The 18252-nt window shown below is 47.6% G+C and overlaps 1 protein-coding gene across 1 annotated transcript in view; it reads left to right on the top strand.

The window, feature by feature from the left end:
• UBE2Q2 (ubiquitin conjugating enzyme E2 Q2) overlaps positions 1 to 18252 on the top strand; it is a gene marked incomplete at its 5' end in the record, with an annotated part of 42450 nt that overhangs the window by 5596 nt on the left and 18602 nt on the right. The window contains 6 exon segments of the mRNA XM_014585005.2: positions 2110 to 2214; positions 6184 to 6240; positions 8910 to 9050; positions 11529 to 11613; positions 12661 to 12721; positions 13582 to 13672. Of these exon segments, the coding sequence (XP_014440491.1) occupies positions 2110 to 2214; positions 6184 to 6240; positions 8910 to 9050; positions 11529 to 11613; positions 12661 to 12721; positions 13582 to 13672 (540 nt within the window).

Raw genomic sequence — 18252 nt, 5'->3', positions numbered from 1 at the left:
CCTAAACTATAGTAACTAAATTTTTAAAAAATTGTTTATTTTTTACAATTCAATTACTGTGTATCATTACAGCATACCAAATGAATTTTCCCATCCTGAATACACTGCATATGGGTCCAGTCAAAGACATTAACATATACATTCTAATAAACAGATTTCTTTCCATTTAGGTCTCTTAAATGTTCTGCTGCTGCTTCTCCTCGATTCCTTCCCTCGCACCCTCCCCCATTTCCCACCCTCCTCCCCCCACGGTCTCCAGCATCATCATTGTTCTTTTTTTAAAAAATAATAATTTAACTTTAACTTTATTTGTTTTGATTTGAGCAGAGAGGGACAGAATGAGAGAGGGAAAGTGAGAAAGCAAGCCACCAGGTCTGGGACTTGAACCGCAGCCAGCCATGTGGAGTCTGGCACCCTTAACCACCACACCACCTGCCAGCCCCCTAACATTGTCCTTCATGCCCCCCCTCCTTTTTTTTTCCCCAAGAGATCTTTGCTATGGGTGCAGGTGCCTGCCAGAGAGAGAGAAAGTGAGAAATACCCCCTGGGGGGATGGCCACACCACAGTCCTTTCTCCTCCATTCTCCTCTCGGGATTTTGGGCACGCACGCACACGGGCCAGGTGTGCCACCGGGTCCAGGACTTGAGCCATGGTTGACTATGTGGGAGTCCAGTGACGTAACCTTTATACCATCCACTGGTCCTGCTCGCCATGCGGTCATACCTTGTGGACACTCTTAAATCCTCCTCCTCCACCATCTTCGTTTCTCCCCTGCATCCCTCACATACTTTATTTTTTCCTGCAGAGAGGAGGGTATAGAGCGGAAGTTCCTGGGAGATCCATTACCCCGTTTTCTTGTCGCTTGGTACTGTCCCCACTGCTGCCTCTCCCACAGCATCCCCGGGGCTCCTCCTGTGCCAGGGTCAGAGGTCAGAGTGTCCAGGCCGCCCGCCTCATCTACGGCACGTGCTGGTTGGGTGGCCGTCCGCAGCGGGCTCTGCTTCCTTTCAGGCGTGGGATGCCGTTCACTCTCACTTAGTGCTCGGCCTTCCTGTTTCCACCTGCTCCTGGTCTACTCTGGGGAGGCTGCTTGGCTTCATTTAGCCCTTTCCACCCTGTGTCTGTTTTCTTCATCCTCCACACACTTGCTCCTTTCTCTTCCTCTCTTTTTTCGGTCAGAGACACCCAGAAAAGTGTCCCGACCCAGCAAGGAAGTTGCCTCACAAGCTCCCCTTAGGGTGTAGGGAGGACTGATCTTTCCTCTCAGACCGTGACTGCTAAACTTACACACAGAAATAAACTGGAAACAACGAAAACCACGTTTGTGCACCTAATTTACCTTGCTTACTTGCTTAGAGTAAATGCGCTTACAAAATAATCTGGATTTTGAAACAGAGATTTACGGAGTTACTCTCTGCCGTTTCCCTTGCAGTCTTATTTTTTTCAGATGGGTGTTAAAGAGCTTACTAACCGCCAAGAGTTTTCACGACAGTTTTATTGAATTTCTTACCATTCTGAGAAAGTTTTGCTTTCTTTGTTTCATAAATGAAGGGACTCAGCCTCAGAGTTAGATGCCCTATGTAAGGTCACCTAGATTCTTTTTCTTTGAGAAATTTTTGCTATAGGGCATGTGTGCTTGCCGTAGAGACAGACGGAAGGCGAGAAATCACCTCCCAGGGGGGATGGCCACGCCGCAGTCCCTTCTCCTCCAGTCTCCTCTCGGGATTTTGGGGCACGCACACACACACAGCGGGCATGGGTTTCCAGGGGACTCTGGAATATATAGTTTTTGTAAACCACGTGCAAAAACAGTGCCCCTGTTCTTAGCAGTTAGGCAGCTGGAAGTCGAACATAGCAAGAACTTCCTTCCTTTGCCTTTTCGTTGGCCTGATCTGCCAGTGTCACTTGCAGGGCGCGCTCCTGGCCACGGGAGCTTCGTCACGGCAGTGCCCCTAAGATACCGCCGTGACCGTCGCTCTGCTGCGGGCTGCAGTCGCGCACGGGCAGCCCTGTCGTTTCCTGCTGGACCGAGGAGGTAGTCGTAGCATGACTCGTGTCTTCCCAGGGCTCTTGAACGTAACGCTTCTTTACTGCGATGTGTTTTGTAGCTTCGGCAGCAGCTGAAGTGGCTGATATGTGAACTCTGCAGATTGTATAACCTCCCGAAGCACCTGGATGCCGAGCTGCTAGATCAGCCCCTGCCCACGGGCCAGGTAAAGTAACGCTCTCCAATGCTCAGGGGCCGAAACGCTGTCTCGGGTGCCAGTAAGGATGACGACTCTTCTTGCTAATACGTAACCTACTTAGACATTAGTTTTTATTATTTGGTATTTTAAAGAATTGTTCATTTAATTTGATCAATTATGATGATTATTGTTGTTATTTTTACATTTGCCGGAGGGCTCATGTGTTCACCAGAGAGAGAGCGAGAGAGAGCGCGAGCGAGCGAGAAGGAGAGTGAGAAAGCCGCCCCTGGGGCCGGGACTGCGGCTGCAGTCACTTAGTTACTGGGTTCCAATTAGGTGCGTTAAGACTCCGCTTTATTCCCGTCATTAGTAATGTTTCAGGCCGCTCACTCTGCTCATTGGCTTTGGGCCCTTGATTTCAGGTAGCTAGTTTTCTTCAGCTACCTGGCGACACCCATGAGCTGCTCATTTCCAGCTGAGGTGTCCACACACTGATCTGTCCCTGCTGTTGACGTGGCTGTCCTCAGAACCCTCTGTCCTCTGTAGCCGCCGCCTCCTGGTTTGCAGGATCCGTGTTTTCCCATGTATGGGGAGATGCCGGCAGGGGGGCTTCCAGCTGCCGTATCAAAGGAAGAAGTCCTGCTGTGTTGTGTTAAACACTTTCTTCTGTCCCCTGCTCCCACATCCACAGTGAGATGTCATCGAGCTGGGCTTCCTGTAGCATGGAGAGTGAGCCTCACTGACCATGGGGCAAGTTTAGCAGGGGGCAGTGATTCTTGGGAACGCGGGAAGCCCTGTCCCGGCCCCGCTGTGTGTCAGACCCTGTGCTTCACAGGCGGGGACCACGTGGATGGTCTGGTTTCCTGGTCTGACCTAAAGGCCAGGCATGGTGCCGCAAGCCTGTCATCCCAGGGGTTCGGGAGGCCGAGGCTGGGTGGTACAACATAGCAAGACCGTTTAAAACAAGAATTGGGGGTGGTGTCCTATTGCTGTGGCCCCACTACGCAGGGGCCGAAGCAGGGAGATGACAACACGAGTGAGACACCTGTCTTAAGGAAACTAGAGCAGCAGCAGGCCTGTTACTTCTGCAGCGGAGTCCGTTATCTGGACTGGACGGCAGCTCCCTGGAGACTAGCGGTCTCATTCTGTCTCCCGTCTTCAAAGACGTCCCCTAGTTTTGGTTTCCTGATGGTGCCCTACTCGAGCGCTGTTTTTCTAGTGCTGCGTGGGCTTTTTCTCCTAAAATTCCTTTGCCATCTTGGTGGGGTTTCAGAAAGTGGGCAAGTGAAGTCCGTCTTGGGTTTCACAGCCCTACCTGGCTTTGTGTTTAATTCTGTTGCTTCCCTCTTGGCAGGGGCTTTGGGTGCTCGGCTTTCTCACTTGTGAAGAGCGAGGACTGGTTCGGAGGTCACAGGCCTGGGTGCACACTAGAATCAGCCCAAATGCTCGGGGCAGGCTTCGAAACGAGCATTTTCGAAAATGCCCTTTTGGTCTCTGATGCACCCAAACTTGTGTGGGAGGCTTTTAGGTTAGGTTTCGTCTTGAACTGCAAAGGTAGTCTGGTTTGGAATGTGGAGCTTAGGGAAAGGAAGAGGAGGACAACACAGCATTTGGGGCCTGCTGCTCGCTTCCTGTTCTGTGTAATTTCCAGGAGAAAAATAATACATTTCTAAAGAGATGCAGATTTAAAACAAATAGGGCGATCTTCACAAAGTTCATGGAAAAGGTGTATTATAAAAATAATGCATGAATGAAAAACATTCTCTAAATTTGCTGCAGGGCACATGCTCTCACTGAGAAGAGAAACAGGAGAGGATGCGTGAGAAAGCACCCCCCAGAGGGGATGGCCACAGCGCAGTCCCTTCTCTGTTCTCTTGGGATTAGGGGCATGCATGCATGCATGCCCAGTGTGTTGTCCAAGTTGCCAGGTCTGAGACTTGAACTGTACAGTCAGCCATGTGGGATCCAGCTACCGTAACCACCATACCACCTGGTTGCTTCATTTCAGCTTTTTTTTTTTTTTTTGTACCAAAATAAACAAATTCCATTTTTCTTTGAACTTGTGATGTCACCTCATATAGTTGACCCTTGAGCACCATGGAGGTTAGGGGCACTGCCCCCCCCCAATTAAACATGCACGAATAACTTTCGACTTCCTGCATGCTGAAGTGCTAACAGCCTACTGTTGACCGGAAGCCTTACTGATAACCTGCAGTGGACTAACACACGTTGTGTGTGTCATCTGTATTACAACCTGGATTCTTGCAATGACGTAAGCTAGGAAAAAAAAAAACTATTAAGGAAATCATAAGGGAGAGAAAATACATTTATAGTACTGAAAAAAACTACATAACTGGACTTGGGCAGTTCAAACCTGTGTTGGTCAAGGGTCAGCTGTATGAGTGGCTATGTGTGCCCACATGGCATTCTCCAGCGCCACAGTCCAGAAGACGCACACTCTGATAACGGCTTTCTTAAGAATTATGCATTGCGGCCAGCAGGTGGCGTGGTGGTTAAGGCGCTGGACTTCCACGTGGCCAACCATGGTTTGAGTCCCAGACCTAGTGACTTGCATTCTTCCTGTCTCTCTCTGTCTCTCTCTCCCTCTGTCAAATAAAAATAATAATAAATAAAATTAAATCATTTTTTTAAGAAAAAAGAATTCTGGGACCAGCAGTTAGTGTGATGGCTATGTCGCTGGACTCCACGTAGTCGACCGCAGTTCGTGTCCCGGACCCGGTGGCTTAAAACTCACGCCGGCGCGTGTGCGTGCGTGCCCAGGATCCCAAGAAGAGAATGGAGGAGAAGGGATTGCGGCATGACCATCCCTTCTAGGGGGTGATTTCTCGCTTTCTGTCTCTGTCTCTCTCTGTCTGTCTGGTGAGCGCACGCGCCCTATAGCAAAAACCTCTAAAAAAAAAAAAAAAGAAAAGAAAAAGAAAAAAGAATCCTGTGATCAAAGTAGCCAAGGGCAGGTGCTTAGATACTTCTGGAAATGTTGCTGGTTCTGATTTGCTTTCCGGATCCTCGTTCTCGATCTTTTAAGTATCCTAGGTCTTATCCTAAGCCAACCTTTATGGTTCAAGATTCATTTAGAAACTTCCTCCTGGAGAGCTGTGTCTCTCTGCCCCAGGAAACGTTGTCTTTTTGAATTTTGCCAAAATTGGGTATGAAGGCCCTTCCTTAAAACCCCATCAGACTCATTTGTGAGCGACTGATAAATTTGGCCTTGTACAGAGGATTCTCTGGTAAATAACATGTTTTTTTGTTTGTTTGTTTTTTTTTTTTAATCCTCTCTTTAAGGCCAGCAAGTGGCATGGTGGTTGTGATGCTGGTCTGCCACATGGCCAACCGTGGTTCAAGTCCTGGACCTGGTGGTTTGCTTTCTCACCCTTTCTCTCTCTCTCTGGTCAAATTAAAAATAAATAATAACAAATAAATAAGTTTTATTAAAAAAAAAAACTCTTCAGCGAAGTGGTCTTTATTTTACTTTTTAGATTTGTTAAGTGTCTGTTCCCTTACAGCACATCCAATCTTTTTAAATCTAAGGCGGTTAAATTTATGTCAAGATGTAGGATTTTTTAGAGTTCAAAAGGTATATAATGTAAGGAATCAATAGTTTAGGGTATTTATTTTAAGTAGAATAAGCCATTGATCTTAACATACATGACCATAGTAGAAAGATGTTTTCTTGTGTTAAAGCAGATACTTTGAAAATTTTATCAATTTTGCCTTATGTCTGACTGTTTGCCTTTGTCCATCCCTAAGACGTCCATTAATTCGAATCGTTCAACATTGCTTCTTTTGAAAAAGCTAGCAGATGTGTGTCGAATGGAAGTCGGATTTTGAAACAAGTGCTTTAGTTGTAATAAGCTGTGCGTGCGTGGGACCATCTGCAGTGACAGGTGACGGACCGGGTGTCCTGACAGCTGTGGGCACCAGCACGCTCAGCATGGTGGTTCTGCTCAGCCCTGGCACGTTCTTTCTGCGTTTCAGAATGGGACGACAGAGGAAGTGACCTCAGAAGAGGAGGAGGAGGAAGAGATGGCTGAAGTATGTATCTTATATAAGAGTGACGTTTTACAAATACCACTTTTGAACACATTAGTAACCTTTGAAGCTCCTTTATAAAGTAGTGTTAATGTGGAATAATGAAAAGCATGTTATATTTGGATTGAAATACAATTTTTGTTGGTTTTTGTTTTTGCCATAGGTTGAGTGTCTCCAGAGAGAAAGACAGTGAGAGGGAAAGTGAGAAATCACTCCCCTAGAGGGGATGGCTATGCCCCAACCCCTTCTCTTCTGCTCTCCTCCTGGGATTTTGGCACACACATATGCATACCTAGCATGATTTTCAAGCCACTTGGTCTAGGACTCGAACCATAGTTGTCCGTGTGAGAGTCCAGTACCTTTAACTACCATGCCACCTGCTGGTCTGAGAATATAATTTCTAAACTCTGGTTTTACCTCTCATGCTCAGTCTTTGAGCAAGCTGTTTTATCTGAATTCCTTGGATTTGATTTCCTGGAAAAAAGGAGCTCTGAAAATTTAGCACTAAAATTATATTTAATAGTCAACGTTTAACATGTATTTTGTTATTTTACTTTTTGTGTGTGTGTGGTTCTTTTTAGGAAGAGGAACTACTAAGTTAAAAAAGCTTCTGTGTTGTCATAAGAAAAGTTTGAGAACATTTCAGGGACTGCTTGGTAGAAGTGTACAACTCTTCTTGAGTGATCATCTAAGAATTTTGCTGCAGCCTGCTCTGTGCTGCTATTACAGAATGCTAAGACTGGGTCATTTATAATGGCAGACACTGGCTCCTCACAGTTCTAGAGACGGGCGAGTTCAGTCCAGATGACAGCATTGGTTGTCTGGTGAGGGCTTTCTTGTTAGTCAGCCCGTGGCAGGAGGTGGCGGGCGGGAGAGCAAACCAGTCAAACGCTCGGCTCACTCGGGGAAGCTTCTTTGATAAGGGCCTTAATCCCGTTAACCAGGAAGAAACCTTCAGGGTCCAGTCACCTCTTAGGGACTCCACTTCTTAATACCATTGCATTGGCAATATCTGAATTTTAGAGGGGACACAGTTAAACCAGAGTAAGTTTAGGAGGGCCGGTTCCAAAGGCGTTGAGTTTAGGCCTGTCAGTTTTCAGTCACTGATGTGATTTGAGAGCTTTTTAGACCGAAGCTTTGCAGACCGAAGGCCGACGTCTCTGTGTTGGCCAGAGAGAAGGTGTATGAGTTCCATGGTCTTGATTCATTTTTCCCTGTTTTGGATGTTAGAATTGATTTCAGGCTTTTACCTTGTTTTCCTGATTTGGGATTTTAAGATGCGCTTTCAGAAAGCCTCCGCACATAGAAGGTAGCTGTAGGCTCGCTTTGTGTTGTGAGTCTGGCAGTAAAATAATTCTTAAAATTCTTTAGTTAGAAGGACTTTGAGAGGTGGTAAAGAGCTGTAATGTTTTCCTGCAATTTGCTATAGAAGAGTTAACTGCATGGGAACGTTCGGCCTTCCCCATGGGCCCGGGGCCCAGCGAGGCGGACGCCGTTCTCAGAGTTGTGCTCCTTTCCTTTTACCCTCGCAGATCACTAAGGGGTAGCAACATTTTTGGAAATCTAGAGATGCAGGAGACTGGGCTTGGGAGGTGTCAGAGTAGGTAAAAAGATTTTCTGGGGCACTACGATGAAAAGGCCCAGAGGAGTCTTGAGCACCAGATGCTCTTGTTTCGGGAGAGGAAGGTTGGTGTGTTTGAGTCGTGCAGAGCAAGATTGGCTATGGAAGGCAGATGGTTAGGAACCTTGGATTAGAGACAGACATGCCTCTTTCTGTGTCACATTGAGTCTTTTTTTGTTTGTTTATGTGCTGTGGGGCACACAGGCTCACTGGAGAGGGACAGAGAGGAGGAGAGAAAGTGAGAGAGCACCCCCAGAAGGGATGCCCACACCGTAGCCCCTTCTCTCCTTTCAGGATTTTGGGCATGTATCCACATGTGCCTGGGGGGTGGTGGTGTTTTAAAATAATTATTTACTTAATTTTATTTGTTGTTATTTTAAAATTTGACCAGAGAGAGAAAGGGAAAGTGAGAAGGCAGTCCACCAGGTCTGGGACTTGAGCTGCAGTCAGCCATGTGGGAGTCGGATACTCTAACCACCGTACCACCTGCCGGCCCCTGCCTGGCATATTTTCCAAGTTGTTGGGTCTGGGACGCGAACCTCATAGTCATTCATGTGGGATCCAGCATCTCTAACCACCACGCCACTAGCCTGACATTGTCTGCTGGTGTTGCACGTGGGAATTTTGTTTATTTTTGTGCTTCTAAGGCCAAAGTAAGCATCTTTATGCCTTCAAATGTTCCTATGTAGGACTCGTTTCTCAGAGTAGAATTCTGGAAGTCGAGTTTCTGGGGAACAAATGTGAATAATTAATGAAGTTCTTGATATCTGCTGTTAAACTGTTTTAAAAGTTCTTATTGCTAGGAGATTTAAAAGATGACTTACTTGGTCATAATTCTGACTTTGTGAAGCTCATAGATCTGTTTTACTCTGAGCCTGGCTTTTAAACAGTATTTAGGATATAAAAGGAGGGGACGTTAGAATTTAAGGTGGAGGCGTCCCCCTCCCTGGTAGAATACACATCTCTCTCCTATTCATGCGGAGTCAAGGATACCTTAAATGTGGGCATAAGAAGCGTACTGGAACACGCTAGTACCTCCTCCTTTTTGCAGGATATAGAAGACTTGGATCACTACGAAATGAAGGAAGAAGAGCCTATCAGTGGGAAGAAGTCAGAGGATGAAGGAATTGAAAAAGAAAATTTGGCGATATTGGAGAAAATTCGGAAGACGCAAAGGCAAGACCACCTAAATGTAAGCGTGCCCACAGGTCGGAGTCTGGGCGTTGTGGTTACGCTGTCGCAGGTAACGCCCCCGGCTCACTGGGCTTCCGGCAGCTGCCTCCTCCTGCTGCCTGGCCACAGTGCTGGGTGCAGTGTGTTGTGGCCCCGGTTGATTGTCACTTGGTCACTTTCTGCCCCGTTGACATGCCCTTCGCGTCCTGGAACCGCCTGCTGGTGCCTTAGGGTGCCCCTTTAATATCCTGTTGGTGTCTCCTCTGCTGCTGCTCCCGTGGAAGCCGTGCGTTCAGATCCAGGACCCGGTCCTTCTCCAGCACACTCACCTGTGGTCCTCCCTGCCCCGAAAGCCAAAAGGAATTTCTCTTTTTGACTTAACATCTTTTCTGTGAAGCAGCACAGGAGTGTGACAGGAACTTTGGTGAAAAACGCACCGGTGTGGCTTCAGTTTCCTCGGCTCTGGGAAGTGAAGAGATGATACTGGGTCATTTGAGAAGTTGCAATGTGTTTTTCTCTGCAGACATGTGTCATGACTTTTCCGACGACCCAGTACTTCCCCTTTGGATGATTGGCGTGAAAAAGAAACGGGGATGGCATGTGTAGACCAGATGCCCAGAGAGGGCGGGGACGTCCAGTGGCAGTGCGGCTGTCGGTCTGAGCACTGAGAGCCATTTCGCAACGCCATCTGAGGGCCGTTTGCCCTGTCTAGGACACAGGGCCTCAAGCACAGCGAATGGGTTTTTACCCCAGTGGATGCCATGTGTTGTAAGCGGGCAGGTTACTCTCCCTCCTTCAGTGTCTTCGTATCTTATTAGGTGATCGGGAAAGTCATGACTCATTTTTGCATAGAAAAACATTTAAAAAAAAAAAAAGTCACAACTTTCCAGACAACCTAATGACTTAATTGGCAGTTCTTTTTTTTTTTTTTTTTTTTTTTAAGAGAAAATTTTGCTATAGGGTATATATGCTCACTGGAGAGACAGAGAGACAGAAAACCAGAAATCATCCCCCAGAGGGGGTAGCCATGCCGCAGTCCTTTCTCCTCCACTCTCCTCTCAGGCTTTCGGGCACGTGCACATGAGACCGGGCATGTTTCAAGTCGCCAGGTCCGTGGTTGACCACGAGCGAGTCCAGCGAATAACCATCACGCCACCTGCCGGCCTCAGCAAATCATTTTCTTACTAAAGAAGTTTAGCCGGGCCCGTATTTTGATGACGAAAAGTTGGGGGCATCTGAGTTGGTACTGTATGGTCCTCCGTGTCTTGTGATTGACTCCAGTCTGTGAGAGTTACAGAGGAAGCAGCTCTAAGTTCTGCACACGTTGACACGACGGGCATGTTTTTTTTTTTTTTTTTTTTTTTTTTTAAGAGAAAATTTTGCTATAGGGTATATATGCTCACTGGAGAGACAGAGAGACAGAAAACCAGAAATCATCCCCCAGAGGGGGTAGCCATGCCGCAGTCCTTTCTCCTCCACTCTCCTCTCAGGCTTTCGGGCACGTGCACATGAGACCGGGCATGTTTCAAGTCGCCAGGTCCGTGGTTGACCACGAGCGAGTCCAGCGAATAACCATCACGCCACCTGCCGGCCTCAGCAAATCATTTTCTTACTAAAGAAGTTTAGCCGGGCCCGTATTTTGATGACGAAAAGTTGGGGGCATCTGAGTTGGTACTGTATGGTCCTCCGTGTCTTGTGATTGACTCCAGTCTGTGAGAGTTACAGAGGAAGCAGCTCTAAGTTCTGCACACGTTGACACGACGGGCATTATGCTAAAGCCCTGGGGACCTCGCTTCCCGGCCATAGATGAAATCATTTATAGAGGTGAACATTGAGATTTAAGTTGGTTCAAGGTCACGGAGGAACTAATATCTCTGTAAACTTATTTCCCCCCACTTCAAAGTGTGGTGCGGCCTTTAAAATCTTTAGTTTTGCACGATCAAGATTTCACAGGCTCAAAACGTAGTTCCATCCATATTCCGTCTTAGAATAAAATACTGGGGCATTTTCATCGCCACAGCCGTCCCAGCACTGAAAAGCTGCATGCAGGCAGACGTGTTGTCTCTCAGTTTCATGATCCCTGAACTAGAACTTCAGACCTGCAGTGTAACTGTCATGCAGCCTCGTGACTGGCACTCTGTTGAATTGTCGCCAAACGTGGTGTCATGGTGAGGGCCTGGTGGTAGTCCCCAGAGCCGACGGGGTTTGGCGCAGACTTACAGCGAGTTCTTGCTGTCACAGGGCCTGTCGTCTAGACGTGGCAGCTACACTTCTCTCTTCAGATAATAATGAGCAGTAAGAGAACTAGACTCGCTGCCTGTTTTATAACCCTCTTGAAACATGGTATTCCTTTATTTCATTGAACTTTTCAGACTTCTCAGCATGTTGAGTAGTGACCCATCTTTAGTCTCATCATAAACTTGGCAGGTTCTTGCATATTAAATCTGTAATTCCTTGGCTCGGTAGACCCTGGTAAACTGCGAGTTTTATGTTTCAGGGTGCGGTGGCTGGGTCAGTGCAAGCCTCAGACAGGCTGATGAAAGAACTCAGGGACATATACCGATCACAGAGTTACAAAACAGGTGAGGCCCCTGGATCTCTGCTGTCTCTGCAGGTGATAAGCGTCACTTCGCGTAACCGGGCAGAGTGTTTCCTCTCTTCATTTGGGGGATGTGAAACTCAAGTTCAGGCTTGCATTGGTTTTGTTTCTTTGTTTTCTCAAGTAAGTATTTATTTTTTTATTATCGTGATTTTCCAGTTTGCTACAGGACACGTGCGTGCACCAGAGACAGATAGACAGACAGACAGACAGCCAGCCAGAGAGAGAGAGCCAGAGAGAGAGAGCCAGAGAGAGAGAGCCAGAGAGAGAGAGCCAGAGAGAGACAGACAGACAGACAGACAGAATTCAGTGCCTTCACCACTGCCCCACCTGCTGGCCCCTGTCTGCTTTTTAAAGTTATTTTCTCCAGGAGAGAGAGAGACAGAGAGACAGGTTCTCCGGCAGAGTTCTGACACTGCGGCCCCGCTCCCAGCATGTGCAGGGAGACCTCGGGGCATAAACTCAGGTCTCCCCGTGTGGGTGCAGCGTTGGGTGTTGTGTTACCACTCTGCCGTGGCTTTGGATCCTCCTAAGCGACGTTTCTCTCCTGGCAAACTCAGAGTAATGTGGCTTTGGAAAGCAAATGCGCAGACAGGGAACTATGGCTAAGTTGATTTCTATGACCCCTCGCTCCCTGTTTAAACAATGAAATCACACTCCCCCCTTTTTTTTTAAATTTGCTATAAGGTGTGTGCACTCACCAGAAAGGAGGAGAGCGAGGGAAAGCTCGAAGCATCCCCCGCCCCCAGGGAGGATGATTATTCTGCAATCCGTTCTCTTCCATTTTTGTCTTGGGATTTGGGGCCCTCATGTACATGTGGGATTGTCAAGCTGCCGGGTGTGAGACTTGAACTGTGTTCTACCATGTGGGAGTCCAGCACCTTAACCACCACGCCACCTACTGGCCCCAACCTTTAGTTCCATATTTTAATGGCAAAGGTTTCTAGCTTCGGTTTGCTACTTAGTGTGTGCATTTACCGCAGAGCGATACATGAACAAAGGAAGAGTAACCCGCCCTATGTCTTCACAGGGATTTACTCAGTGGAGCTCATAAACGACAGCTTATATGACTGGCATGTTAAACTCCAGAAGTAAGTGGCCCTTCTGTGCTTACCTGCTCTTCACCGTGGAGGACTGTTATGGTGGAGGGGTTTCCTTCCAATGCGATACCTTTATATTGTGGCTTTTGCTGAACATCAGGCCTTGTTCTACAGAAGTAATTCTTAGATTGTTAAAATGAGCTGTTTCTAAGGTGTAAGTAAAGTGGGAAGGAGGAAGGAGCAGAGGGGGACCCGCTGTGGGATCATGCGCTTCGTGGAGTTAGCGAGGTAATGGGCGTCAGGGACAAACGTGTACTGGATACCTCGATGAGACTGGCTGCAATAATACCGGGTTGTCAGAAAAGTCATGATGCAGTTTCGCATAGAAAAGCCTAGAAGAAATGCCCTAGAAAAGATATGTCAAGACTTTTCCAGCAACCCAACAGTATGTATTCTTGGGTCTGAGTCGGGCCTGTATGTGGAGAGCAGTTGTAGGCAGGTTTGGATCTTGCTGGTGAGTCCACGGCCAGGCTCGCCCATGACCCATCGCTCGCCTTGAACCCTTTTAATAAAGTACCTTTAGGAAAGCATGCTGATATTTTCCAGCGTTCTTGTGAAAAACCACGTGGGTATGACTGTGTGCCTTTAGCACGATTGCCAACCTCGGGTCTCCTTATTAGCAGTGCCGTAGAGCACTGGGATCCTTTGGGTGTTCTCCCTGGGGAGCTGGAGACAGTCATGGTGAGCTTTCTCCTGGGGCTTTTGGCGGCTTTAGGCCTTCTCTTACCCGAGGGCTCTGCTTTAGCTCTTGGACTGATTCATTTGTGAGTTTAATTAAAAAATTAAAAAAAAAAAAAAAAATCTCTTAAGTTTTTGGTTTACATTTTTTTTTGTTTGTTTTTAATTCTTAGGGTCGACCCTGATAGTCCTCTGCACAGCGATCTTCAGATCTTAAAAGAAAAAGAAGGCATAGAATATATTTTGCTTAACTTCTCTTTTAAGGTAAGAAAATGTAATGGGCCCCCGTATGCTTTCCAATACGAGCGTGTCTTTGAACAACTGCTTTGGAAGACGGTGTTAATTTGGTGAAACTGAGGTACTGGTACCCTGGAGTTCTGGAATTCTCGTGGGCAAGAACTGGGTCCTCAGGCGGACCCGGGGACGTTGGCAAGAGCGGTCAGGGCAACGTTGTCCATGATACGCCTGGACACAGGGTGTTCGGTCCCACGGCGGGGAGGCTCGTGGGATTCATGAGATGGAAGAGAGCTGTGTGCAGCAGGACGGATCCTGGGGTCTTGCACACAGGACTGAGCCAGAGAGACCAGACCCCAAATCCGCTTTTTAATCCCATTTATATAGCATTCAGAATTAGGCTACACTAATGTTCTTTAGCACAGGCATTCAAAGTGGAAACAATGTCAACCCCAATGGGGAAAATTGATCCTCACAGTGACACAGGCTTGAAACAGCCCTCCAAAGGGCCACAGACCATGAAGCAATGTCTAGTATATTGCAATGTTAACGTTTCGTGGGGGGGGAAGAGGCAGGATTAGAAAAATTTTTCTGCAAAAGCTTCTTGGGGAAACAAAAATAAAAAGACGGAGAAACATCGATTCATGGGTTCGCACTTGGGCGGTGAAGCTGTGGAAGCAAGGCTGTAATTACCACCCCGTGTAGGGCACGGAGCCCAGGCAGGAGTGAGAGCTGTGAGCTGAAGGGGGCGTCCGCGGGCTGCGTGGATACTGGCGTGGTCCATTTCGTGACCACAGTCGTGGGTACTCGGGCACAGGCGTGGCAGTGACTCCTGAAGGTAAACCTCCATTGTTGATGTGCTTTTCTGAATTTCTGTGCTACATTTATCGATAATAAAGTTTTTTAAAGCATGTTTAAAGTAAAGGTGAGTGAAAGAATAGCAGTGGAATTCAGCTAACACGTTAATGATTTAAGACGAAGGTGGGATTAAATGTAATGGCGTAAAATCTTTAGTATACATAGAGGGTCACGTAGTTCCCTGTGGCCTGGTGGTTAGATCAGCTGGATCCCATGTTACCCACTGAGTGGTTTGTGTCCCCGCCTTGGTGGCTTGAAACTCACACAAGCATGTGTGTGGATTTGGGCTCCAAGTCCCCAAAGGGGGAGAAATGGAGGAGAAGGGATTATGGTATGACCATGCTCCTGCATCTCTCACTCTGACATGTACATGCATCGTCTGGGAAATTAAAAAAAAAAAAAAAAAAAAGGCACTGAGTCATTAAACAAATAATCTGGAAAGTGTTTCTGAGGAGATCTATTTGAATGATACGGACCTAGCTCTTTAAATCGAGAGGAGATACGTACGTGATGTGCGTATAATCTTTCCCGATTTTAGTTAGGTGGACTTCAGTGTCGATGGCTGGAGGAGAGGGGTCTCTAGAACGTAGTTTACCCTGCTCTTCAAGAGCCTGTGGTCGTCCTGGAGTGAAGCTGGTGCAGCGGTAAAGGGGCTTTCTGGCATCTTACCTTTCTGTAGTGAAGAGCCCTTTACAGGTTTCCTGCAGGGGCCCGGTTGATGTGTTTCGTTCTAGAGCATCTGCTGAAACAGCCACCCTGCCCTCAGCTCAGCAGGGCGTGGGTAGGATACAGCAGGTTTGGAGGGATTACTGGGCCTTTCACGTTCGTCTGAGCGAGGACCGGCGAAGCGCATCGAGGGTGGTGGAAGGGATAGGAGACAGTGCACGGGTCTGAAATGTTTTGAAAGGGGCAAGCAGATAGGAACTGCTCGTGTAGACGTGCAGAAGAAGCATGGATACGTTCCGAAGGGTTCCTACCGGGCGCTTGCGTCTGTGTTCTTATTTGGGTGTTCGTCTTGGGGTTGAAGGTTTTTGATATAGCCCAAATGTCCGTATTTCCCCTTGTTTTGTTATTGTAGAAACTTGCAGTCGTCAAGTGTGTTGTCTTCCTAGGAGGTGATTCTGGTATGTTTACTGACGTTGCTAATGACTGCGTTTTTAATGGTTCCTGTGGCAGGATGAAAGTAAAAACCAAGGAACACTGAAAAACAAACCCCAGAAAACGTAGAAAGGCATCTTTAAAAAAAAAATGCGTGGGTAATTCTTTGAACCTGAACACGTGATACTAAATCATGTCTTGCGTGCCCAACCCAGGCGTAAGGCATAGAACATTACCGGTACCTGCTGAGGCCCTGTGTGTCCCTCCTGTCTTACTCACTCCTTGGGAAGTATATTTAAGGGGATAGGAGATCTTGGCCAGGAGACTGGAGGGCTTGGGACTGCAGGTGTTGGCATTGCATTTTCCTGCTGTAGGTGGGACTTCAGGGAGGGGCGGTCTGGGAAGTAAATAGCTGAAATTCTATTCGATTTGTTTCTGTACCATGGCTCCTGATACTGGAAAGAAGGATCTTTTCTAGGGTTGGAGTATTTCTTCTTTTTATCCTTTATTCTTTCTTCTTCTTTTTTTTTTTTTTTTTTTTTTTTTTTTTTTTTTTTAAGGAGAGATTTTTGCCATAGGGTGCTTGAGCTTGGCAGAGACAGAGAAAATGAGAAATCACCCCCCAGGGGATAATCCCTTCTCCTCCATTCTCCTCTCGGGAGTTTGGACAAGCACGTTCACATGCCCGGCATGAGTTTCAGGCTGCTGAGTCTGGGACTTGAACTGCTATCAGCCACGTGGGAGTCTGTCACCTTAGCCACTATGCCATCTGCCAGCCCCGAGTTGGAGTATTTAAGAGACCTGGGAGGGTTGTGAGTGCCCCGATGTAACTGACCTCATGTAGAGGGCCTTAAACCGAGTGGCCACGTTATTTTACTGGGAGGATAGCAGGTACGATTCAGGAAGAAACCTCCACAGCAAAGAGCCAGGACAATGTGTACTTATGGCCTCAGGTGTCCACAGTGACCACTTGAGAGTCACGGAGAGTAAGCATGACCGTGACATGGAACGTGACGCTGAGCGGGGACGTGGGGCGGGAGCGGGTGCCTGGCTGCGGCGCGGTCAGGGGACTGGGCCGTGCTTATAAGGAAGCGGTTCTAACACTTCTCAGGCCACGCTGGAATTACCAAATAGAATTCCGAGGTGGTAGTAGAAGAGGGTTCATTTAGACAAACGTCGGCCCCTTGAGTAGAGTAGCCAGGATGGAGAGGAGACCCTGTTCTTGTCCTGAGATGGTCGGCTGACCTTGGGTCTGGAGAGGAGAGCTTGGAGGCCACGCTCGCTCGTCTCCCACTGTCCCAGAGACGGTCCATGTGGAAGCGTTCGTTTCTTTACTTGTTTTGGATGAACACAGGGCATCGAGCCAGACCCAAGTCACGTCACAGCGAGGTGGATTTCAGCGGAAGATATGGAAGTGACTATTTAGAGCCATCTGGTGATGTAGTCTTTCAAAATTAGAATACTCCTCGTTTTTAAGAATTGCCTTGGAAGCCGAGATAAGTCGGAAATCACGTCACTTCAGGAGGTCTTTGCCAAGCCCGAGGTTCCGTTTCTGAGTTGGTCTGCTGACTGAAGCAACTCAAACTGCCGTCTTACTAGTCATCCTCAACCTCTCCTTTCTCCTAAGAGATCTCTTTGTTTCTGTGGAATGTCGATTGCTGAGTGGCAGGGTCAGAGTTTGTGAGTTGGGGTCCTCAGGTTTTTACGTAGAAGAATCGTTCTGAGCAACGTGACCAGTTAAAAGGTTTCCCAGTCACTCGCCTGGGATCGCACCCTTAAAGATCTGAACAGGCGGTTACATGAGGCTAGTTCTGCCAGGCCTCGCATCCGAGGCTTTGATTATGTCTGTTACCTTCTGGATAACAGGTGAGCAGCTTGCCGAGATGCGCGTTATAACTGTCACTAAGTCGATGTCTTTGTTTTAACCTGCAGTAGAAATTTAAGAGAATCTCGATTATTATTAGAAGTGTGCTTTCTCTTCCTCTGCTTGCAGGATTGCATTTTCATAATCGCGTGTTCCTCAGAGCCTCGGTGGAGTGTAGGCGGGGGAGGGCATCAGTTAAGTTACCAACATGATGCTGCGTATTCTTCTCTGTTTTCGTGGTCCTTGGAAATTACTGGATGAAACACTTTTTTCTTTTTTTAGGCCCTTACCCTCCAATTGCTTTTTAAAAAGGCATGAGTAATCCCCTTAATCCCGTCCAGTTTGAACACAGAAATCAGAAGGCATTCCTTCGACGTCCTGACACCTCTGCAGTCGAGGTGCTAGGCCGCTTCCCTACCCACCTGCTCAGGAGAGTGAGGGGTGTTTCCTGGCCTCTTGGCAGGCAAGGAGCTGACCTCCGACACTCTGGGGCACTTCTGCTTCCAAATCTCGTGTGCTTCCGGACACTCCAGTTTCTGGGAACTGAGCATTTGGAAAAGAGAACTGTGCTCGGCAGTCTGAGAATCGGATGAGGCGTGCTCTCCCTCTTCAGTCCCATCTTCCTCCTTTCACGCGTCAGCCTTTTATCAAGTCTGCCGACCGTGGTCTTCTCATCGGAGCAGCTGGTCCGTTGCATTTATCGTTACCGCTGGTTTTCAGGTTCAGTCCACGCTTACGGGTGATGTGTATCTGTCCGCCTTACTTCCTGGTCCTGTTTCTCCTTGGGGCC

The sequence above is a fragment of the Tupaia chinensis genome, unplaced genomic scaffold (genome assembly GCF_000334495.1).
Source record: "Tupaia chinensis unplaced genomic scaffold, TupChi_1.0 Scaffold000078_1, whole genome shotgun sequence".
Lineage (NCBI taxonomy): Eukaryota > Metazoa > Chordata > Mammalia > Scandentia > Tupaiidae > Tupaia > Tupaia belangeri.
Note: the sequence above shows the minus strand (reverse complement) of the source record. Positions and strands in the feature narration are given on the sequence as shown.